This window comes from Mastacembelus armatus, chromosome 1 (assembly GCF_900324485.2).
Source record: "Mastacembelus armatus chromosome 1, fMasArm1.2, whole genome shotgun sequence".
In the NCBI taxonomy this organism is placed as follows: domain Eukaryota; kingdom Metazoa; phylum Chordata; class Actinopteri; order Synbranchiformes; family Mastacembelidae; genus Mastacembelus; species Mastacembelus armatus.
In genome coordinates, this window is record NC_046633.1 from 11,769,239 (window position 1) to 11,794,747 (window position 25,509).

The window sequence follows — 25,509 nt, forward strand, 5'->3', positions numbered from 1 at the left end:
GGCGAAGCAGCAGGGACCTTAGGTTTCACTTTGCCATCAGGCTTAATGTAGAAAGCTAACACACCGTGAGGATTGTTCACTGTTTATAATCCATCTTTTAGAATTTGTTGAGAAACGACAATGAGGCGTGTTCCTGCCGCCGTGCTGGGCTTGATGCTGCTGATCCTATCCGTCCACAGCTGGGATGACAGTACGTTCAGCTTCTCTTCTGGTTTTCCGCCTTGTTTGGGTGAAAGTGGCGATCGACAATAAATAACCAACATAGCACTAAATACGAGTGTAAACGGGAATGGTTAATGCCTCACGATAAGAAGCCTCCAGGACTGGTCGTGATTCTCAGACACAGCGGGCTGTGACCTGTGGGCCACAATGGCAGCGGAAAAAAAACATCTGAAGCTGTCAGTGTCAACATTAGCTCCGTGACGTTGCAGCCTTTGCTTTGTGTCAGTGGTATTTCCGCAGTGGCGTCGTTTGCCATAATAACATATTCAGTCCTGGCAAAGGTTCACACTCACAGTAAGTTAATATCAGGTAAACCCTAAGGCCACGGACTGATCTTGCAGCAAAGTGAGAGAGAGAGAGTAATGAGAGAGTAATGAGAGAGTAATGTAGCTATGCAAGTGAAAGAGGAAGCAGGAGGAAGGTGCAGATTCACTATCACAGACATGATCTCTGGTTGCAGTGGGAACATTTTAAGTTAGACACACTGCAAAAAGAGGAAATGGTTTCACCGGTGAGACTTAGAGGAGATTATTATGGCCACATGCACAGACGATTGTCTTATACAAAAACATTAAAACTTTAAGCCCCTTAACAAAGAGGGAAGCTCATAGCTCAGGCAAAGTACGGCATGTTATCTTGATATTTTTGATTTCACCTTTGAGTGTGTCAGTTTTGATGACATTATTTATTATATATGTAGATGAAACCAGCTGATGCCAAAGAAAATATAAGGACAAGGCTGAAATGCGCTCATCTGTGAATGTCCTATTGTCTCCTACCAGTGCTGCAGTCGAGGTCTAACCATATCGCTCTTTAGGGTCTTGTAGCTATTATAGCAGCGCCACCATTTTTCCAATAATTTTTCTCCTCCTGATATTTTTATGTTGTTTCGGACATCACAAATAGCTGAAACTGCCTGTTCATGTGTGTTCACCTGTGTGCTCATCTGGCATAACTGATGTCATAAATGTGTGTTTGACAGGTTGACCTTTTAGCGCACACACCAGCAACCCAAATTCAAAAGCAAATATCCAGCTGAGAAACTGGAGAGGCATTCATATTGACTGGTGTAAACACTGATGTGTTGAAAACCAAATCTAAACAGGGCCAAATAGAAATTAAGGACATCTGGACCAAAATTGAAATGACTGACCAAATGAATCATTGTGTAAGCAGTGTTTTCCTCCTCTCCTGACTGCAGGCAGTGTGCTGCTGCGAGATATCCAGGTGTTAACTCTGTACAAGGGGCACTACACCACAGCGAGGCGTTCCAGCCCCGTAGCTCAGCTGCAGTGCATTGGAGGCTCAGCAGGCTGCCAGGCCTTCATCCCAGAGGTGGTGCAGTGTCAGAACAAAGGCTGGGATGGTGTGGATGTACAGGTGAGGACAGAGTGTAAGATTTGCTCAGAGTAGGGCTGTAGCTGTCATTTCATTTGCAGATTATTTTACTGATTCTCCAATTGGTCAAAAAATGCCACAAAATGTAAAAACGTGTATATAAACATACACATACATATTGATGTCTGTGTTGGGCTCAGAATCGGCTTTGCACAACAGAAATAGCAAGTAGCTTCCTACTGTTGGTGTTCACCATGTGACTGGGAATTATAAAGTCATCAGCCGTAACGTGCACACCTGCTTGACACTCCTGGACACCCCCTGGCCCTGCAATCCCTCACCCCTGAACCAGCTCCTTATGTTTGGGTTTTAACACATTTAGTGTGATAGCCCACTTCAGCACATGAATCAAGTGAGCTTCTTGGGGCTGCTTGTTCAGACTTTTCTTGTCTGAACTGACTGACTGTAGTGAGTCAGTAGAACTCAAATCTATTAATATTAAAGTTGATGACACAAAAAGCAAGTGGTGTATAGCACTGGAAAAGGGTCCTGTATAAGCTTTTGTCTGAGGAACCCTAGATGTGTTTGAAGATCAAAAAGGGGTTTTGAATGAGGTGCTTGTTGGTTTCAGTTGTCATCCCTCCTTTTCACAGTGGGAGTGTAAGACTGATATGGACAATGCCTACCGATTTGGTAGAGTTGAGGTGAGCTGTGAGGGCTATAGCCATCCTGCTGATGCCTACATACTGAAAGGTTCCTGTGGACTGGAGTACACATTGGAACTGACTGAAGAGGGCAGGAAGCAGAGACAAGGTAGCTGGGGCTCCGACAGTGGATTCAAGGGATTTGGAGGTCAGTGGCTAGTGGTATGAGATTTATGAGGCTTCATCTACACACATGGCTGAGATATTTAGAAATGATTTTTTTTTTTGTTTGTTTGTTTGCCACAGATCTTGGGGGCTTTGCGTCTAGTTTTTTCAATGGTTTTTCTGGAAACAAGCATCAACATCAACAGCAGCAGCAGAGCCATCAGAACCCGTACCCCACAAGCAACGACCAATCAGGAGGCCTGTTGGTGGTTGGTGGGCTTCTGCTATTAGCCTATGGCATCTACAAGCTGTTCCTCAGCGGATATGGGACCCAGTGGGGGCAGGATGGGGGACAGAATGGATACCCCAGGGATAATCACCATGGCTCCACTGCAGGACCCCCACCCCCAGGATTCAAACCTGACTACACAGGTAGCTGATGCAGGTGGCCTGATTTGCACTGTAGATTATTTGTCTCTGTTTCTCCTCTTAAAGCAAACAGCTTGCAGTGCTGTAGAATGACACATCATTATAACTACATCACTGACATCTGTAATCTGTTCTTTTCCAATCAGGCCATCCTGGTGCTAACCCAGGCTATGGTTTTCATAATGACTACACTCGCGGACAACAGCATCCAGGAGGCCACGGTACTTCTGGCACAGGTGGAAACTTCTGGACTGGCATGGGGACAGGAGGGCTGCTGGGATATCTTTTTGGACAGAGGTTGGTAAAGTATATATAGAAAGTCAAAAGAACATCGTTCCTCTTCCATTTCACTCAGTCTTAATTTATTTTGTTTTGCAGAAACCGTCCCTACAGCTACCACTCCACTTCCACTAATAACAGACCTCCTCCTACTACAAACCTCTCTTCCTCTGGATCACGGACTGCTTCAGGTATATTAGCATTTTAGCTAACTGAGCCACATGCACACAATACACACACACAACACCACAACGACTCGAAGCAGGTGATTTGAAAGTGAAGTGACTTGTGGCCAAGTAGTTGTGCTCTGAATTTAACCCACCCAAAGTGCACACACACACAGCAGTGAACACCCGGGGAAGTGGGCAGCCAATGCTGCAGGGCCCGGGGAGCAGTTGGTGTCTTGCTCAAGGGTCTCACCTCAGTTGTGGTATTGAAGGTGGAGACAGCGCTGGTTATTCACTGCCCCCACCCGTCCTGAGACTCGAACCCGCAACTTTTGGGTTGCGAGTCCAACTCTATCCATTAGGCCACATGATTACATGATGTGAGACCTTAGCTATTGATCTACTGCTCTCCTTTTTATATGGGAAATGTGATATCCTCACTATTCTGCCTACAGTCAACTCAATGAAAGCCGTCTTTTCTTCATATCTGTATTTTCCCCTGTCTGTGAAGCTGACAGTGAAAACTACACACACCCTGAGATACATCCATATATAAATATAGGTCTTGGCTCGATTCAAGTGAACCAAAGCAGGAAGTCGATTACAACGCAGGGAATTGTGGATAAACAAAACGGAAGTTGCCCTGCATTGAAAAATAGATGAGCAAGGGGGAAATACGTAGATCAAATCATTTGGTAAAGTGCAGTGTGAAAACGAACACGGACTAGTTGAAAATCTAACAAATGTTGCAGCTTGGTCCCCAGTCAAACCCAGTCTACTGGACTATGAACAGGGCAGGTTGAAGAACAGGTTGAAGTTTTGGACAGCCTCAATAATAGACAGATTGATTTTCAGAGGTAGGAGTTGAACAGTCTGATGAGCACCGGCAGGAATGAATCCCTGTGGCGCTCTGTGTTGCATCGTGAGGAAATGCGTCTTGGCTGAGTCTGCTTCTGTGTCTGAGCACATCATAAAGAGGGTTTGAAGAGTTGTCCAATATCGATCTTATCTTGGACAACATTCTCCTCTCTGACACTGCTGTCAGAGAGTCCAGCTCCTCTCCTACAACATGGCTGGCCTTGTGAATTGAGTTTGAGTCTAGTGGCGTCCTTCACCCTCAGTCTGCTGCCCCAGCACACTACAACATAGAGGATGGTACTGGCTGTTACAGACACATAAAACATCCTCAGCATCGTCCGGCAGATGTTGAAAGACCTCAGCCATCTTATGTTGCTTCATTAGGGTTAATGTGCCACTCACTTTTGATTTAACTGTGAATTCTGGTAACCAAATGCTTTTTTAATAGACTAAAATTTAAGATCTGTTCAAATGTCATCATGCATAAAAAGTTTTATATTTCTTATATGTGTAGCAAACTCAGCAAAAGTTTAAGGATCATATTTTGACAATAACACATTGAAAACACACTTCTCTATATTCTTTTGTAAAAATCTAATGAATCAATTAATCGGATATTTGTGTTTTAGATTAATTGATTATTAAAATAGTTGTTACAGCCCCAAAGGAAAGTCTCATCAGTTCTTGCTGAGATGTGCTACATGTCTAGCGACCTGATTAATGTCTTTGTTTGCCAGGTTTTGGTGGAACCAAGAGAAGATAGAAACCATGGAAATTCTCAACAGTGGATGGGATTTAAAATATCAAGTGGTGAATTATGAGAGGCAAGCTCAGTGTTTGCTGCTGGCAGGTCAAACAACAAACGGACATTGACAAGCTCTTTTTGTGCAGAGATCTACTTATCAAACTGTAATAACGTTGCTACACAGTTCTGCTTTTCCCCTGCAGATGTGGTTACTCAAGGAAGCTTTTTTTTTTTTTCCTTTGATCATATGGTGTGAGCTTTAGCTTAAATAGCTTAGTGTTTGGAAGTAAGGTGGGAACATTTACAAACAAGTACTTGCAGATTTTTGAAGCTTGTACTCATGTACATATGATATAACGTTAGTCTACTACCCAGACTGTGAATTACTGTTGATAGATTGATAAAGCAGGGTGTCACATGTGGAGAGATTTTAGATTTTGATACTTTTTACTATTTTGAAAAAAATGTCTTCTAGGTAGAAATGTTTTTTAAATGGAAATTGAGGTATAGTGAAAACTGAGACATACCTTGATCTACAGAAGATAAATAGCTTCATTGGCCTTTCACACTCGAGACTGATGTTCTAGTACATTGGAGTGTTAATGGAAGGACAGTGAATAAATGAGCATGTCAATCTGATATTCTGCTTTCTTTAAAATGTGATATACGTTCATTTAATGAGATGCATTTATATTTTAACGGGATTGATTTTGAAGGTTGTATATAATTTGGTTGTAATACAATGAAATAAATGAATGCTCCTACAGATTGAAAAGGGGCTGGTTTTGTGGTAAGAATGATTTGTTAAAATTATATAGAATTGAGGTTCCAGATAACTGATGGACTGTTAGCTTATAAAACTGTGCATTAATGTAGGACAGCAATTGTAAATTGGCACATGCTCAAATGAAAAGCTTAATTTCATCCATTTAGTCATACCACGTTATAAATGTAGTCTGGCTTTTTGAAAAGTCACTTTTTTGCTACATTTAGAACAATGTTTGTGAACTTCGTCATATCTACTTCTATATTACAAATGATTAAATGTATATCCAAATGTTAACTTTAAAGGCATACATTAAATACAAGTATTAACGTTAAACCTAAATCGAAACATGAAATCTAAATCTGTCCCACTTGGCAGTAGTGAATCTATGGGGGCAAAGGGGAGGCAGCTGTAAAACATACAAAAACATAGAAACCAGTAAATCAATAGTGTTTCAGGTAATGGAAGAATAAATACATTGTAAAATATGTATTTGTGAATCGTTTCTTCCATGTACTCATAGAAGTAGATTTGTGTTTTTATTGTGTATCTGGACCCGGATATACCGCCTTTTCATGCCAACCTAACAAAACCTTTTGCCACCCCATATAGAAATTTTATAGATCCACCACAGCCACTTGGTGAAACTAAATATTTAACTAACATGCAAATTCACTCTTCAGGTCAGTGGAAGTAAAAAAAAAACTAATAATAGCCACCATCCTAAAAGAAGTTATGACAACATTCTCTAAATCTAGCAACAAAGTGACTATAATAAGTTACATTACAAAATAGTTTGACCCTAAATGTGGTGAGATTGAGCTAATCTGAGCATGGGCACCCCATACATTTAATATCAAGTTATACATTTGTTGTTTTGCTTATCTTCTGTCACCTGAAACCTCTGTCTGAGGAAAGGATGTATTGTTTAGCTTTAATCATTTCAGGACCTTAGCAATTTATGTGTGTCTGTGTAATAGAGGAGTACGCCCCTGGAACGATAACTATACAGCCACAGTGTCAAGAAAAAGTGCGTAAACCCCTTGAAATTCACTTTTTGTTCTGCATTAATTTGTTATAAAGTGTGTTACAATCTTCATCTAAGTCACGACAATAGCAAAATACAATGTGATCACACAAACAATTCTAATTTCTCGAGTCGCACCCATTAAACATTCACAATGCAGGCGAGGGTTAATTTCAAGAGGTCCACATACTTTTTCTTGCCAGTGTATATTTACAAAGGTAAAAAATTGTATTTTTGAAAAATTTTTCCCTCAATAAATGGATCGATTATTTAAAAACTGTGTTTTATCTTTGTGTTTGAATCATTAAAATGTGACAAATAATTTTGTTTAAGCCTCCTCAACAATACAAGAAGCATTGTTCTTTGACTTTTATCTTTTGGATTTTTAACGTGTTTTCTTTTTGCATGTCCTTAGGCTTTTATGTATGTGTATAACCACTCCCAGTGCTGCTGTAGGGCAAACTAGTCTTCATTTCGTTCGACGAAATATTTTCATTCAAATTTTCCTCAAGTTTTCACTGAAAGGCAGGGGTCCACCCTGGACAGGTCACCAGTCCATCACAGGGCCACATAGAGACAAACAACCTCACACACTCACACTCACTCCTATGGGCAATTTAGAGTCACCAATCAACCTGATAGATATATATCTACTTGTGCTGGTCAGGTCAATGTAAAATGTGTTTTTTAGATGCAAAAGTAAGTGTGTGTAGGCAGGGCCACTGGTGCCATAACTCTGACCCCAAAGCGCATAATCTCACTCGGAACCTTTGGTGAAAGATGGCGGGTCTGCATGGACACTCTTTACACAGTCCACACATTGATTCACACGGTATGATAATCTGTCAGTTGCGCTTTAAGAGCCAATGTCTTTAGTAATAAATTAACTAAATAAAGAGAATCAAATATTGAAGGGGTGGGGCGAGAAGCAAAGCCATCATTTCGTACCACGTGATGTTGAACCCCGGAAAAGCTGTTGTGAGGACAGTGAGAGCTTCACGGTCCACACGGTTTGACTGCAGCAGGTCCAATGAAGTCAGCTCTGCTCCACGTATCGCTGCCTTTCATCCTCTGCGTCGCCTTGGCGAACACCAGCTTGTTTCAGGACGTCGCGGTGGACTTGTCTTATGAGCACTACGCAGAGAGACGGGTCGAGTACCTGCCTGCCTTCCTGGCGATGCCCTGTAACTGTCTGGTGAACCTGGCGTACATCTACATGGGGCTGCACTGGCTGCTGTGGCACAGAGCGGACAAGGAAACGGAGCAGAGCCGCTACATGAGACAGGTGTTCGCCTTCATGGCTATCTTTTACGCGCCTGTGCAATGGACGCGCTTGGCGGTGCTCCGGCGCGCTCCAGCCGTGCTGGATCAGTGGTTCACCTTACCGATCTTCGCGTGGGTTCCGGTGTGGATCAGCTTCATAGAGCGCGGGCCGGCGAAGTCGCACCCCGCTACACTGGAACTGTTTTCTCTGCTCAGCTATGGCCTGTCGCTGGCGCACGACTGGGGCTTCGAGGTGGCCCTGGGCTGTCACATCGCTCTCGCGGTGTACCGAGGAGTGCGCGCACAGCTTTCGCACGGGGACAGACGCACGCTAGGACACCTACTTTTAGCTCTGCTTTCATGTGCGGGGTTCGTGGTGCTGAAGTTGCTGGATCACTGGCTCGCTCGCTACCGGTTGTTCCAGCGGTTCACCGGACACTTCTGGTCTAAGGTGTGCGACGTCCTGCAGTTCCACTTCACCTTCTGTTTCTTGACAGCGCTGACACAGCGGGGGACTGCGTCTGAGCAGGAACGACTGAGGAGAGGGATGGCCAGGGAAAAGGCACCATGGCGCAGCCATATAACAAGAACTATCAAGTCTTTAATTTCACTGATCATTTAGAGAACTAAAACCATTTTCTAATGGACTGTTTTCACTAGTGATCTACTGAGAAAAGATCCAGATCATCTGGGGCAAGTTTCGTCCAGAAACTGATTATTTATGATCTCTTTATAAGTGTAATGTCATTTTTTTCAGAATGTTTACTAACCAAATAGTCAGTCAATTCAGAAAACACTCAGGATGTTTCCAACATTTCATTCTAGCTGTAGGCTGCCAGTTCAGTTTTTATTAGAAGTTGAATTTAGGTGTAAAACAGTATAGCAAACACAATATTGCCTGTATGTTTTTATTAATCTGTATATTATTAACTAAAAGGCATTGTAAAGATAACTGTTGGGCTCTGACCCCTTCACATGCTTACACCTCAAGTTTAGTGACCCCAGTGAGGACAGGCTCTGACAGTGGTTTCCTATTGGACCACAACAGGGCCAGCCCTGCCATCCTGAAGTCCTGGTGGGAGCAGTAGATAAGAGGGTTCAAACAACAATCCAGGTACGCCATAACTGATGACAGTGTCCTTAACCAGTAAGGTGCTGGTAACAGGTCCAGCCTACCCAGTAGGATTAGCTGATTGGTTGAAACAAAAACAAATACAATGATTTATTGTGTGGCCTTTATATCAGGGGGTATTCCAGAAAGTGTGTTTAGTGAAAACTCTGAGCTCTTTAACCCTGAGATGAAGGGAAACTCACAGTTTTTCTTCCAGATTTAAACTCTGAGCCAGTTACTGTGGTAACTTTCCTCATTCAGATAGTTCATATTGAATTGCTGAGCAGAGTGCATTCATTGTTGGATGTCTGCGTCAGGAGAAGCAGATAAATGGTTAGGCAGGAGCCAATAATTTATCTTTATTGATGTAACTGATATCAATCAGTCAGGGTGAGACAGCAGTCTCTCCTCACATGTACAGTGTGGATTTATCCTCAGTCCTAAATATAATCTTTAGGCTGCACTGTACTTTATTACACAGGCACTCTGTGGATATACCTATTACAACATTCAACATTTTGTTGAAATCCCCTCCTGTTTGCTATCTAAGGGTAAATGAACTTAAGACTTTAGTGTTAGGTTAAACCTGCTTTCTGGAATACACCACAAATGTATGAGCAGATAAAAGAGAACACGTTGCTTCATAGTGAGTGTGTGCAGTGTCACCTCGGCAACAATAAAGGGAGTGTAGCAGAACATGTAAGAGACCACCAGAAGAGGAGTGACTGCAGACAGATCTGCTTCATCAGGACTGAAACACAGGGAACAAGATTAGTTTACATGCATAGGCAGTGTGCTTAATGTAGCAGAGCATTATAATGAAGCTGTCATGCCCGCATAAGTATTTTCTTGTAATCCAGAAGTTATGATTGCTCAGTTGAGGAAGTGGGACTTTGTTCTGTGGCTCGGTCATTGTATCGGCATGAATGGATGATTGCTGGAAGAAGCATTACCAAATATAGGAGTGGTGAGCAATTTTTCACCAGGGGCCCATTTCATAGAATAAAACATATGCAGTAAATATTTACATATGTGGTTTTACGATTTACAAATGTAAGCAAGGTTTTGTGTTGTGCAAACAAAATTTATATTTGTGGCCATTTGTGGACAAAACCTAAATTCACATTTGTAAATTTCTGTGCACAGTCACTTTCGAATACTAAACATTTCTTCATTTATGCATTTGTGGATCTGTGGTTTTGCATTGTTTTCCTGTGTATTCTAATGACAAATTATTATGTGTAAAACGTTCCCAAATGCACATTGCTTTGTCTGACAGACACACAACCTGGGCTGTGAGTTCAGATGTTGGCACACCTGTCATCTCATCCTGCAGAGACAAACCCTCTCTCACACACTTGTGAGAACCACCTACAGTGGGTACGGAAAGTATTCAGACCCCTTTAAATTTTTCACTCTTTGTGTCATTGCAGCCATTTTCCAAAATCAAAAAAGTTCATTTTATTTCTCATTAATGTACACTCAGCACCCCATCTTGACAGAAAAAAACAGAAATGTAGAAATTTTTGTAAATTTATTAAAAAAGAAAAACTGAAATATCACATGGTCATAAGTATTCAGACCCTTTGCAGTGACACTCATATTTAACTCACATGCTGTCCATTTCTTCTGATCCTCCTTGAGATGGTTCTGCTCCTTCATTGGAGTCCAGCTGTGTTTAATTAAACTGATTGGACTTGATTAGGAAAGGCACACACCTGTCTATATAAGACCTTACAGCTCACAGTGCATGTCAGAGCAAATGAGAATCATGAGGTCGAAGGAACTGCCCAAGGAGCTCAGAGACAGAATTGTGGCAAGGCACAGATCTGGCCAAGGTTACAAAAGAATTTCTGCAGCACTCAAGGTTCCTAAGAGCACAGTGGCCTCCATAATCCTCAAATGGAAAAGGTTTGGGACGACCAGAACTCTTCCTAGACCTGGCCGTCCAGCCAAACTGAGCAATCGTGGCAGAAGAGCCTTGGTGAGAGAGGTAAGGAAGAACCCAAAGATCACTGTGGCTGAGCTCCAGAGATGCAGTAGGGAGATGGGAGAAAGTTCCACAAAGTCAACTATCACTGCAGCCCTCCACCAGGCCTGACGGAAGCCTCTCCTCAGTGCAAGACACATGAAAGCCCGCATAGAGTTTGCCAAAAAACACATGAAGGACTCCCAGACTATGAGAAATAAGATTCTTTGGTCTAATGAGACCAAGATTGAACTTTTTGGCGTTAATTCTAAGCGGTATGTGTGGAGAAAACCAGGCACTGCTCATCACCTGCCCAATACAATCCCTACAGTGAAACATGGTGGTGGGAGCATCATGTTGTGGGGGTGTTTTTCAGCTGCAGGGACAGGACGACTGGTTGCAATTGAAGGAAAGATGAATGTGGCCAAGTACAGAGATATCCTGGAAGAAAACCTCTTCCAGAGTGCTCAGGACCTCAGACTGGGCCGAAGGTTCACCTTTCAACAGGACAATGACCCTAAGCACACAGCTAAAATAACAAAGGAGTGGCTTCAGAACAACTCTGTGACCGTTCTTGACTGGCCCAGCCAGAGCCCTGACCTAAACCCAATTGAGCATCTCTGGAGAGACCTGAAAATGGCTGTCCACCAGTGTTCACCATCCAACCTGACAGAACTGGAGAGGATCTGCAAGGAAGAATGGCAGAGGATCCCCAAATCCAGGTGTGAAAAACTTGTTGAATCATTCACAAGAAGACTCATGGCTGTACTAGCTCAAAAGGGTGCTTCTACTCAATACTGAGCACAGGGTCTGAATACTTATGACCATGTGATATTTCAGTTTTTCTTTTTTAATAAATTTGCAAAAATTTCTACATTTCTGTTTTTTTCTGTCAAGATGGGGTGCTGAGTGTACATTAATGAGAAATAAAATGAACTTTTTTGATTTTGGCAAATGGCTGCAATGACACAAAGAGTGAAAAATTTAAAGGGGTCTGAATACTTTCCGTACCCACTGTATGTCTATTACAATAATACCTCACCACAGTTGCCATAATGCCAGGGGCAGGTTGAGCTTCTTAATTCCTAATGTATGTGTTTGGGTACTGGAGTTCTGCCCACACAAAATCATTTACAGCTGATGTTCCAGCTGTTTGGTGGGTACCAAAGTCCAAAGATGTTTAGTTACAATAAAATTGATTTTTATTCCAAAACACATAATAGTTTGTAGATTTTAACATATTTCTAAAATATTTAAATGTAACTTGCTTTTGCTGATTATTGAAAGTGATATAATTGTTTGTTTTTATTGCAAATGGCTGCCTTAACATCATTTTGAAAATAAAGAATGAATGAATAATAATGTACAGCTAACATTCAAGTAAAAAACTTTGACAGTTTTCATGATATACATTTCTTATTTTTGTTTTTATTCACATTATTTGGGTAAATTATACACTTTTTACACTTACTGTAATTCATTTCACGCAGGTTCAACTCATAAACCTGAGTTGCCTGCTATCTTGAAAATGTGCACTAAATTATATCATGAGATTCATAGTTTAGACATTCTTGGCTTAAACAGTGTTTAAACTGTTCACAGCTTCAGCTGTTGGTACTAAAGATGCACAGCAAGTTTCAAGCTGCAAGCAATTGAGTGGTCACTGGGGAAATTCCTGTCAATTCCTGTCTTTTCCATGTTCTTTTTGGGAACCTATACGCACAGTAAGTCAGTTAGAAAAACACACAGCGCAAATACTTGCAATATTTTAAATCCTCACAATTTTCTGATAATATGCCGATGTGTATAATAAAGTAGAGGGCTTCCACCAAATCCTACTGAGTGACTGTTTTTTTTTTTAGTTTTAATAAAGATAAGCTATATCGATCTTCTTTTTTCAACCTACATAAGACCGAAATAAGACAATTTCCAAATTGTTTGGATATTCCTTTAAATTCACGAGACTTTAATTTTAAAATGTCAGTTGCATTGATGTACTCAAAATAGCTACAATTTAAGATTTTACCCTTGAATATTATTTTCTCGTATGTCACGCAGCAGTACCAAATATATAACTAAAGGATCACTAGAATAAATCTGACCTTGGTGAAAGGTTATTCTGTTTCTAAAAGACTAACATGTCTTCTGACCAGTTTCTCAGGTGGTTTACCTGTTGCTCCGTGAGCTCCAGCCAGTGGCACTGAGCAGTGAGCAAAAGATGATGAGGAGATAGGGGGGGAAGATACAGATGGAAAAAGCACAAAGAATGTAGATCAACATGTCTGAGTAGCTGCTCTCCCAGAAGACAGCACAAAGCATCTCTGCTGGGTCATACCTGGTGGGAAAACAAAGAGATTAGATTAGATCAGAGCACAAACAATATGTAATTCCAGTTGAAGAGTTTAGATGTATTATGTATATAGATAGATACATAGATAGATAGATAGATTATATTCCTTACACTACTTGTGCTTAACAACAATCTGGTGTTAAATGTAAAACGTTACAAAAGACATTGTTTTTCCAATATTCTTATTTAATAAATACAAACAATAGTGCCTTAGGGATACAGGAGAATAAGCAATTTTTAGGGGTGGTTGAAAAACATGATTCACATTAGGATCATAGTTCACATCTTCTATAATTCTGAATTGATTCACAAATAGAAAACTCAAACACAAGACAGCACCTGGACATCATTCATCGTGCACATTGTTCTACATGGATGTATTATCAGAGTTGATTATGGTGCCACCATTCTGTCATTAAGCCAATTTTGGCTTAAACATGTTCATATAAACAAAATTTGACTTGACTTTTGCTGAACTCTATTCATGGTATTGTCCACTAGTGTATGATCCACTGGTTGTCAAAAAAAAAAAAACAAAGAAACAAAAATGAGTTGAGTTGAATTTGATCTCTACCTGATCCAGTCATAGATGACCGGAACACTCCCAAACACCACACCTGTCACCCAGGAAGCCAAGCACGCTGTTATCGTGACAGCAAAGAGAACACTGCCTGTGGATGCCATGCCAATCAGCTGTTGCACACACAGGATAGCTGTAAAGGAGAAGAAACTCTGACAGAATGCAAAAATAATAATACTACTATGTTGCTAAAACTACTGTACTGCCAGTAATGTAAACTGAAGATACTGTATGTGCTCAATAATAGTATATATAAAGTTTTCTGCAGCATCGTTTATTTCTTTTTCAAATGGCCAGTATTTCTTATATTCTGGCAGGGGTATGTGAACTTATGAGCATATATATTTGAACAAACTAAAGTAAACATGGATAAGTAGCTTTCAGTTGCTGTACATCACAGAGCTGGAACACACTTCCAGCACTTCCAGACCACCTGACAATCCAGGGCCATGTCACAATTCAGGGACCACATCCTTTGAAAGGTGACTGAATCACAACAAGGTTCTATTCAAATGGAGCCAAGAGCTGTGGACTTCTTTCCCCAAGAAACAAAGGCTTAAATTATTATATCTGCTAATGCCCAGAATGTCCTTTCTGCACCTATGGCAAAAAAGTGAATATGCTGGACACACATGCTGAATCAGTGGATCTGGTCCAACTGCAGGTAGCTAAGCAACAGGAGCAGTTGGTGACGCAGATAGGAAATCCTAATGATAATCATAATATGTCCTACGCAGCCTTCAACAGATATGAAGCCTGTGCCTTTGTAGAAATTGTCTTTTAAAGGATGTGGCTCCTAAATTGGGACACAGTGCAGCTTCAAAATTTTGATATTCTTCTCTACCTTTAACTGAACCTTAGATAATCATTATAATTCATCTCACACTGATATTCTGTATTTTTTCAAAAGTTAAAGAGGAAATGATGTCTGTCACCAGCACTTCAAATTCTAGTCATCTGACATAAATCTGCCCTGTTCCATTTCCTGCCCTTCAATATTTACATATATGTAAATATTTATATTATATTTTTGTATTATTTTCTGTATTTTTAAAAATGAGTTAATTTTACTTAATTTTCTATGATTGTATGTTTATATTTCATTTTCATTTTTAACTTTACTTTTTAAACTTTTGTTCTTTGTTTTTAAACCTTACATGGTGTGGTATGGCGCATGGGAACAAAACAAGTTTCTCACAAGGGATTAATGAAATATTTCTGATTCTGAATCTGAATCTGATTCCTGCAGGCCTGGAGTTATTTAACACAATGAAATTAAAATTAAAAAACAAAAAACAAAATCAGAATTGAAAGAGAAACAAAAAAAAATTTATTAAATCAAATCGAATTAAAAGTAAAACTATTAAAATACATACTAAAAAATGAAAACTTTACATTGGCTTAAAGTAGGAGACAGCCTTTAGCTATTAAGCTCCTAAATTTCTTAAAATAACTAGGTCTTCGCTTATAGGTAAGCCTTAACCTAGCACTATCACTGTAGCTTCCATTGTATGGATAACGTCATGATATAGTCCATATGAATGTATACATAGGGGCTGTGCAATACCTATGCTCCCTATGGAGGAGGCGATAAAGGCAAATTTCAGCAGGCTGACGAGCTCACACCATGGTGACGTCTGACCTCCTGTCAGCATGGCCAGTAGGGAGCCGGAGATGATGAGGATGGAACAGCCTAATATACAGTGGTTCATTATCAGATACGATGACTTCCTGCACTTAGATGTCAAACTCTATGACAAATGTGTTACAGTAGTCGAGTCAAATTAAATCATATCATATCAATCATAATGAGGCAGAATGAGAGATCATGATACTAAGAAATACTTCCATAATACACAACTGTGGGTGCCAGTGTAAGATGTACCTAAATCTGACAAGGTGAGACTGATGAAAGGAAGCCAATAATGACAGGAGAACTGACCCTTGCACTGAAAATGAAACACAAAAGAATAAGAATAATAAGTTGAACTAACATACAAATGTGAGAAATGTTTAACCATAGTCCTTTATAGTCATCTGTACTTTCAGACAACTACCATGAAAAAACATTTCACATCTTGTCACATGCCACCTTACCATAACTTTGACCAGCAGAACAAGACAGTTCCCCACAACTCCCATTACCATTTCCAGTCCCAGCACAGCTACTAGCAGCCACTTCTCTGTCCTTGGCCACAGATAGTCCATGAATACAGTCCCATTGGACCATTCAGCCACTACAAGCAGAGAACACAGAGTACAGAAGTGCATTATAAAGGTGCCATCTACAAAGATCTAGAGACCTCATGCCCACCAGACTAGAGCTGTTAATATTGACTGAGACTTTTTACACGCCATGATTTGTGAATACCATAATAACTGATTTTGGGCTGGGCTTTGTCACAATAAAATCACAATATATTCACATATTTTTTGTATTCTGTTGTCCATGTTCACAGCTGCAGTTGTTACCTGTATGCCCTACAAGCCTGGAAACTTAGCCGTCAGAGGAACATTCCACCTATGAAGCCGTTTACATGATCTTACTGTACTTATCTGTGTTGTGGCTGTAGATGCGCTCTTGAGCCGAGCTACATACTACAGATCACAGAAGGATCGAGCCAGAATTGGGCTCATCAGACACAGTTTTTAGTTTCGGCTTTGCCCTTTTTGAAAAGAAATATTGGTTCCGGTAACAAAGTAAAGATGGACCTGTCATTCTGAGACACAGCTGCTAGAGTCAAAGGGGAGCAGATTTTCTGGATGGTGTTACTCAGATTATATGTAACTCCCAAGACCAACACAAGCCACGACCAAGCAATAGCGCCTTGCTCTTGTATTGAGCAGCTAAGCTTGAACCGGCCTTGCCTGATGCAGGTACCATGAGTAGCAAGTTTTGTCGCCATGACAGCGGAGATCCACTCCTGGCTCAAGGGGCTCTGTAGGGACCAGACACCTCTAGTTCCTCTGTGGTCCCTGATTTCCTTGGATTTCCAGGCAACCCCTGCTTCTGCAGATGTTTGCGGCCTCCCAGCAGTCCTCCACCTCAATCTCAACTCCTTCCCAGATGACTCCTCCTGAGCTTTAGCCCTGGACTTCAACAGTCCAATTATTCTGTAATTATTACAGTAATTATTCTGCCATCTGGCACATCTTGAGGGCAGTCAAGATGGACTGTTGGTGCAGGACATCGCTCTTTTTGCACTGTTGCTATGTTGTGGAGAACGACACATGCCATAATAATGTCACAGGCCCTGTCTGGTGTGGCCTGAGCCTCCGAAGGCACTGGAACTGAGCCTTGAGTATGCCTATTGTCATTTCATTTCTGGTCCGTATAGAGATACATGGATAACAGAACAGTGGCTTAGTGCGCACAAAATTTGTGAGTGGATTTTACAGCGTGTCCATGAGAAGTCATATGGGATATGTAAGGGCTGAGGATATCATGAAGATAATGAAGTGAACTGGCAGAAAAGCAGTATCGCTCATAAAGACAATCTTCAGGAAAGGAAAAGATGTCATGACTGGGTTTGATGACCCTTGACTCTAAGTCAGTTACCATAGTAACTTACTCCATGAACCAAACCTGCTCACTGGCAGGACTTATAAACCCCCGAGTTGTTTCTGAGCCAATTGGCATTCAGACTGAAGAAGAGGGTGGAGACATGGCATGCCCTTTTGATACAGAAGCACAATTGCTTTGCAGAATTCTGTACTGAGAGAGACTAAACCTGCTTTCTGAAACAGGCCCCAAGTTTGAGCCCCACTACATACTAAACATGTCATACTGCTTTGGATAAAAATGCACTCGTGGTTGCTGTTATTAAAGCATGGTTCACCCTTTATTGGCTTCTCAGGTTCTGGAACCAACATGTTCCTATGGCAATAGGGTTTAAAATATGTTTCAATAATAATTATTTAAAAAAGAAAATTAAAGAAATTTGGATTCTCTCTCATGGGAAATGTGAATGTAAAAGTTATTTTTGTACACTTGGAGTCTTTTACCCATAATCTCTTTATCAAGGGTCACAGTGAGAATCTTGAACTTTCCTGTGTCATCCTTCACATTTTGTTGCTGTGAGTGATTTATGTCTCCTCATTCTCACCATGTTGAATTATAAAAAATTTTTAAAAGCTATAATGATATCTTTATTATTATAGTTGTCTTCTAAGTTAAAACAGTTACAATATGCAACAACAGATATTGGACAAATATCTGGTATTAGATACATTACAACTAACAATTTTATATAAATGGAAAGTGTGAATAAATATCAGTCACTGGATACTGTACATACTGTATAGTGCCCGAAAATTATGAAACCTTTATCCTAATATCACAGCCCTGATGTTGTCAAACAGATAAAGGCAGTTTACTCATGTATAGCCAAATATCAACTTTAGCTGAACAATATTTAATATTTGATAGAGAAAATGCTACACTTACTTTTACGTCGAATTGTCAGCCCACAGCATTCAACAATGGTTACTAGGTGTTTGTAGTGGAGAACAGTGATAGAAGCATCATCAGAACCATTTTCAATTAAAATTCACATGCTCCATTTAACTAATAGCTCTGACACACATGTTGCTTCTACTACCAACTACTACTGCTACCATTGTGAACATATGATTAAAAACAAGGAAAATTAGATAGATAGAGATAGAGAGAGAGAATATATAACTAATTAAACAAATAACTAAACATAAAACTACAAATACTCTGGTATAATAAAAATATAGCCACAGTGAATTATATGCAAGCACATTTGTATAGTATACACAAAGAGCAAGACTACAAGTGACAAACAGAATACACAGCAGTCATTTTTATTAGTTGTTGCATTATTGGTATGAAAAGCAGATTAGACATGACTGGAAATAATAAAGTATACTGACAAATTAAACAAAGCATAATGGTTTAGACTGTGTCCGAAATCGCATACTTGCCTACTATATAGTATGCAAAAACTAGTATGCGAGGCAAGGAGTATGTTCCAGTTGGTAGTTTGCGAAAAACAGTAGGCGAGAAGTACCCGGATGACCTACTACTTCTGCCCGAATTCTGTAGTGTGCAGAATTTGGTCGGGAAGTACATACTTACTCAAATGTATTACCTACTAGATAGTATGCTATTTTGGAGCAGCCTTACTCTTTTTCAACTATGTTAGAGCCTCCAAAATGTTAATCCTGTGCAAGAGAGTGACAGCTGAACACCAAACCAGAGTAACCACAAGGAAAGTGACAGTTAGTGGCTGCATCCATGGACAGAAAGGTCCACTGAGCTGGCAAATAGTATTACACATGTGATGACACCAAGACTGTGCATTGTAGCAACATCAGTCCCCTCAGAGAGAATCTTCTCCAAACAAGGGCAGATAGAAGAAAGAAGAAAGTGGATCAGCCCCTCAAAGCTGAGGCACTTGGTTTTTCTCACTGCCAATCTTTGCTAAAGACTAGCTTAATGATGGAGCTTAGTTAGCTTAGACAGGACTGAAGTAATCACCTTTAGGCCACAGAGAGAAAGTGTCAGCAATCACCTTCAGTCTCTCCAATATCTAAAAATCTAGGGGTTAGAAATCTAGGGGTAATCATGGGCTCAGAATTGAATTTTCACAGCCACATTAAATCAATTATATCATTATCTTTTTACCACCTCAAAGGGATCATGTCTAAACCAGACTCGGAGAGACTCATCCATGCATTTATCTCCACCAGGTTAGATTACTGTAATGGCCTGTTTACAGGGCTCTCAAAACGAGCTATGTCTTTAATTGGAAAGTCCATTAAGGATATCTGTAATTCAGCTTTTGACTAGTCAAAATGTAATTATAGATACCTGGATAGTCAAAATTCAATTGTACATCTTAAAGTAGTTTCCCCATTCAAGTCAATGAGCAATTCTTACTAGTCAAAATGTCATTATATACGTCTGTAATTACAGCTGTGACCAGTCATAAATACATTGCAGAAATCCTGTCCACCTACTGAGGTCAAACAATGAAAAGCTTCACAGTGAACTTTATAACTGTAGATCACACTCCAGCACAATAGGTGGCGATAACACGCTGAGCGTTGGTGCCACTCGCCAATATAAACGAGAAGAAGAAGAAGAAGGAGACTTCCTGTACATGCTGAGTCCGTCCTGCAAAGTGTTCCCTGTGTTGAGTTTCATAAGGCCAAGTAGCCGAATACAGGTGAGTTTAAAAGTCTTTTGGTTGTAACGTTACTTCTTTCATTGCTCCAGGTCACATCGCAATAGTTACGTCGTTATAATATATATTTAATCTTAGTTTTTAATGTATCTCAAGTTACCTTTGTGCAAAAGTCCTTGACAGTAGTCATGTGATGTAACCTATCTACTGATCTGAAGTGAGTAGAAAAAAACAAAAAACACAACACCAACAAGTTTCATGGTGTGCCACTTGGATATGGTGAGGAAATATGAGTATCTTTCTCAGTGTTAATCATGTTGTTCACTCTATTTAAACCAAGATGGTGCAGGCATAATTTTATAAGGCGTAATTTTATTCCCAGTATTGTAAAGCTAGCGATCTGTGCTATTAGTATATTTAAATCTAATGTACCTATTCAAAATAATAATAATAATAATAATAACAACAACCAACATGCAATATTTCATGGAAGGAGCAATTATTTTTAAACGGTCCCTAATCTGTGTGTGTCTGTGGTTTCTTCTTCAAAGGTGTGATGGCTGCAACACGGCGACTACTTTACTCTATGTCAAAGCCAGGTAAGGTTTGTCAACATATTTGGTGGCATACGTTTGAGTACAAACATGTCAAGATTGACAATTGGGCATATATGTCTTAGTTAGCCTCGGTTGTGCAGATTATAAAGGTCAAAAAAGATACACTCAGTTTTGTTTTTGTTTAACCCTAAGAGATTGCACTAAGACCACTCTTTGACTTCATGAAGGCAAGTTAAGAGTCAATCAAGAGTCTCATGGGCAGTTTATGCTTATGGCAAAATTGACCTACCCGAGGAGTTTCAGAATAAGACGACATCAATTGGGGTTATCTCCAAAATATCATGAAACTGGCATAAAAGCATACCTTGCCTGTTTTGTTACAGATCTAAATCATTGCTCCAAATAAATTTTCATGACTCTTTGGGATATATGTCCATTGGAATCCATGCTAGGAGAAATAGACTCCATCGCTTTTTTTTTGTTTGTTTGTTTGTTTTTTGTTTTGTTTTGTTTTGTTTTGTTCTGGGAGTGAGAACAAAAGATTGTGTCAGTGGTAATAAGTTCTTAAGCACGCATCAGGTAAGCCATGTGTCTTGTTCATGCTCCAGACAAGATAATCTCCCCATGTTGACAGCCTTTGGCACTGACACTGTGACCGTGCCATAGTGATTTTAATGTTGATTATAATGATAAATCTTCATCTTCTATTTTTACCTTCAGGCATTTTTCTGGCCAGCCAGACTCTAGTGAAGTCCTTCAGTGTGTCTGTACAAAGGGATGGATTCAGTAAGTACCATTGAAACACTCAAACATCTTCCCAGTATTGCCACCAGGGGAATTTACTTAATCACAACCTGAAGCTTATTGAGTTACCCAGTTTTCTTTGGAGTTCACTCCTCTTAACTGGTGTTGCAGAGTGCTCTGTCCACCAATTTAAATTTAATGAATTTATTAATTAATTTAATTTTTATGTCACATAGAGTGCAGTCTGAATTTCTGAACTGGCATTTTGCATAGTTTTCCCATGTCTTCTGGACAAAAGACATTAATTTCTACTGTGCACTTGAGCATGAATGAGTTGTCAATAAAGTTATAGTCAGTCTTTAGTAAAAAATGAAGGAAAAACAGAAATGACAGATATGGAATCTTTTGCCATAAATGTTCACACATAAATCATATGTTTAATGTACTCACAGTATACAAACCCTATTAACACTAGTGGCCTCATCTGACTGTATTGGTGTGCAGAGTATGTGAATGCCCAGGAGATTCCTGAGGACATGAAGTCCATCACAGACCGAGCTGCTCAGACATTGCTGTGGACAGAGCTCTTCAGAGGTTAGCTGAATTTCAAATGCACTAAAGCTGGTTTGGTTACTGTTTTTTTTTTTTCTTTGTCCTTATGCCATACTGCACAAGTGCCATTACCTAGTACTTAAAAGTATGTGTGCCCAAAATCAAATTATTGATGTGATACAGAAAGGAAGTTGAGTGAAGCAATATAAATTTGACATTATGAAGTAAAATCCTGAAATTGTCATAAAATCTTCACATGAATGTATCGGTCATCTTGGGCTGCCTTGCCGAGGGCACCAAAATGAATAAAAATGGCCGCACTACTGGATATTTCAGTTTGTTTTTAATGAATGTGAATGATCGTGTTGTGATGTCAGGTCTGGCAATGACAATGAGCTACCTATTCAGAGAACCCGCCACCATCAACTACCCATTTGAGAAGGGACCGCTGTCGCCTCGTTTCAGAGGAGAGCATGCCCTGCGCAGGTGAGGATGACCACTCAATAAACACTTAGTGTACAGGCTGATGGTAGGACCAAAGTTAGATGGGAGCTGAGGTGGCTTCCCTGCTGCCACCCCATTGGGGAGAAAAAACAAAACAAAAAAAACATAAGCATAGCCAGGCTGTACCTCTAAATTCTTGCTGTGTGAAAGCACCCTTAAACTTGTAACATTGTATTGACGTGGTCGAGAAGGTCACTTAAGCTCAAAATGGCATTTTATAATAAGGGTGCAGTAGTATGGGATATGTGCCACACTCTTTGGCAGAGCAGTTTTTCTTGCAAACACACTGTATGCAGAAGAATAAGTCAAATATAAAGTAATGTTTGCAGGGATTTGACCTTTTTTTTAAGCCTATGAAAACCTTATCCAAGCTTACAAAACTAATCTTCAGTCTTGCCTTAGATTTTAAGCTTTCAGATAGTGAATTATAACCTTTTAACACTTTGTTTAGTCAGTTTCAAGATATGGTACGATATTCATCCCATACAGTACTTGCAACATAAATCAAAGCTTAAAATCTTTATGACGTTATACCAGGTATCCTTCTGGAGAGGAGCGCTGCATTGCCTGCAAGCTGTGTGAAGCTATTTGCCCTGCCCAGGTATACACACACAAACTAATTTAAAAAATGTTTACTGGTGTCATGTCTTGTATAAACAAGAGATAACTGTTACTGTGACTAACACATGAAATGTATGAGTAAATTTGATGTCATTTGAGAGTAAAGACATGTATAATCATTCAGCTAGGAGAGCAGAGATAAGCCCTGAGAAAGAGCCAGTGAGTGTCTTCATATTTAACAATGTCTGTCCAGGCTATCACCATTGAAGCAGAAACTCGTGCTGATGGCAGCAGGAGGACTACTCGCTACGACATTGACATGACCAAATGTATCTACTGTGGCTTCTGTCAGGAGGCGTGTCCTGTGGATGCCATCGTAGAGGTGTGTGTATAATCCTGTGTTACAACAACATGCACCTCAACATGATTAATTCAGTTTTTCATATTACATTTTTCCCAAATGACTTTCACATTTTCCAATACCAGTGCTTTCCCAGCCTAGGCCAATTTGACTGTCAAACACATCAGCTTGTTTAGTGCCTCATAGTCCATATTTTCCTTTTGTATTCAGCCAAGACCCCTCTGGTTGCCTTTAATAAGCAAAGCTTTCCTTTCTATATATATATATATATATATATATATATATATATATATATATATATATATATATATATATATATATATATAGATAGATACACATATGTTATCTTTACCTTTGTCTTTTTTTTTTATCCTTTTTTTCCCTTTTCTCCCTTCTTTCATCTCCCATTACTCTTTCCTCTTACATTATTCTGTCAATCCTCTGTCCTTGATTCTTTAGGGTCCTAACTTTGAGTTTTCCACTGAAACCCATGAAGAGCTGCTCTACAACAAGGAGAAGCTCCTCAACAACGGAGACAAGTGGGAAGCAGAGATAGCTGCCAACATACAAGCTGATTACCTCTACCGATAGATGTGACCCTTACACATCGTACAGTGAGCACGTCGCTGACACATGCACCTATACTGTCAGAAGACACTGACCTATGATGGATGTGCTACTTTTGTTTCAAATCAAAAACCATGGATATGATGAATATAATTAGTTATGTTTCTGATTTTTCCATGTCATTGTTTGGATTACATATATTTATTGTAGAATGATGAATGGTACACTTGCTGGACAGGAGTGTAGTTGCTACAGCATAGTCCAGTGTGTGGTGATCATCCAGTAAGGACCCAGTATTGTCTGCACAGTCAGTGGACTTAGAAGCAGGAAATGTTATGCATGGTCTTACTTTCAGTTATGCTGTAGCAGTATAGCTGCTGTACAAAGCTTACAGATAGCAAACATTTGATTTTGATGCGTTACATTTGTTTGGGATTATTGGTATTATTTTTGGTGTAGTGCAGTTTCATGGTCTTTATACCCCCCATACTGACTTTAATAAAAATTTGGAATAAACACAAAATGTGGGCATTTTATTAGTTTTGCCTGAAGACAGACTGAAGATTGAATTAAGTCTATAAGGTTAGCACAGTGGTTCCCAATCCTAGTCCTCAAGGCCCCTTGCCCTGAATGTTTTATAGGACATAGGTTTTCAATCTGGGGTCCATGGACCCCAGATTGCAAGAGGGCACAAGGGGGTCTGTGAAAAACTTGACAGAAATATAAAAAAAAAAAAATAAATAAAAATTACGGTTTACTTAAGATTTTGTTTTAAATAATGTATTATTTATCCTAAGGCTATTGATAACCAAATCCATATATAGTTTTGTGGTCTGTTCCTGTATCTACAGGAATCTCTCACAATTCAGTTGCTTTGAAAGCTAAAATGTAAGGTGCAGTACACAATGACTTATTTACATTTATCAATAGAGAGAAAATAATTAGGTTCTTTCTTAATCATTTATTAAAATTTAGAAACAGACCAGCTGAAAATGTTTCAATTATATTTCTTATAGCTTTGGAGTTATTAACTGTTAAACATAGAAATATAAAACTAGTTGAAATTCAGCAAAAATGTACTTAACTCCAGTAGGTTAATGCTGGCTTTGTTTTTTAAAACATTTAATTTATTGTATTGCTTGAGCGCTTGTTTAATGTATTTGCAGGTACTTACGCATATGTACTTTTAACATAAGAGTATCTGAACATAAAGATACATTTAACTACATATTGTGAATACTATACTTCTGTGCAGTTGTTGTATAATACAAACATGATCTTGATCTTCCTTCGTGTTAAATATTTACTGTCCAGTATTTCCGTTTTGTCTGGGAGCGTTGAAATCCCATATCACTGCTGTTGTACCTGTAAAACCACGCATGTGACAAAAGGAATCATAATTTATTTCTTCCAAAGTTTTAACAACGGACCATGTGCTCTCTAGAAAAAGTGCGTGTCTCTTAAGAGAGCCATTGGGTTTGCGTCGGAAGAGCTGCAGAGCTTAATCACGGCCTCGGTGCCGTCAGACAAGGTGTGGTTGTCTACTTCACTGGGCAGGAAGTGAGCGCTTGTTGTAATGAGCCGTACGGGACAAT

General features: G+C 39.7%; 4 protein-coding genes across 4 annotated transcripts; 3 read left to right on the plus strand and 1 right to left on the minus strand.

Moving 5' to 3' along the window:
* saraf (store-operated calcium entry-associated regulatory factor) lies at nt 1-6,298 on the plus strand. Its single transcript, XM_026303899.1, has 7 exons — nt 1-190; nt 1,424-1,602; nt 2,214-2,412; nt 2,511-2,801; nt 2,945-3,095; nt 3,177-3,268; nt 4,840-6,298. The coding sequence occupies exons 1-7, from the start codon at nt 121-123 to the stop codon at nt 4,863-4,865; spliced, it is 1,008 nt and encodes a 335-aa protein (XP_026159684.1). The 5' UTR covers nt 1-120; the 3' UTR covers nt 4,866-6,298.
* A 1,304-nt stretch (nt 6,299-7,602) lies between these two features.
* tmem187 (transmembrane protein 187) lies at nt 7,603-10,114 on the plus strand. The gene has a single exon (XM_026303902.2). The coding sequence runs from the start codon at nt 7,671-7,673 to the stop codon at nt 8,523-8,525; it is 855 nt and encodes a 284-aa protein (XP_026159687.1). The 5' UTR covers nt 7,603-7,670; the 3' UTR covers nt 8,526-10,114.
* LOC113128089 (galanin receptor type 1) lies at nt 8,883-16,061 on the minus strand. The gene is made up of 7 exons (XM_033325156.1): nt 16,011-16,061; nt 15,799-15,862; nt 15,481-15,606; nt 13,908-14,046; nt 13,154-13,318; nt 9,681-9,765; nt 8,883-9,092 (listed from the first exon to the last, which is right to left on the minus strand). Exons 1-7 carry the CDS (start codon nt 16,059-16,061, stop codon nt 8,883-8,885), a joined length of 840 nt encoding a protein of 279 aa, XP_033181047.1.
* Nucleotides 16,062-20,011: 3,950 nt separating this feature from the next.
* On the plus strand, nt 20,012-24,438 carry ndufs8a (NADH:ubiquinone oxidoreductase core subunit S8a). Its single transcript, XM_026303909.1, has 8 exons — nt 20,012-20,110; nt 20,620-20,667; nt 21,346-21,411; nt 21,874-21,963; nt 22,299-22,407; nt 22,963-23,026; nt 23,240-23,368; nt 23,807-24,438. Exons 2-8 carry the CDS (start codon nt 20,625-20,627, stop codon nt 23,936-23,938), a joined length of 633 nt encoding a protein of 210 aa, XP_026159694.1. The 5' UTR covers nt 20,012-20,110; nt 20,620-20,624; the 3' UTR covers nt 23,939-24,438.
* The last annotated feature ends 1,071 nt before the right edge of the window (nt 24,439-25,509 follow it).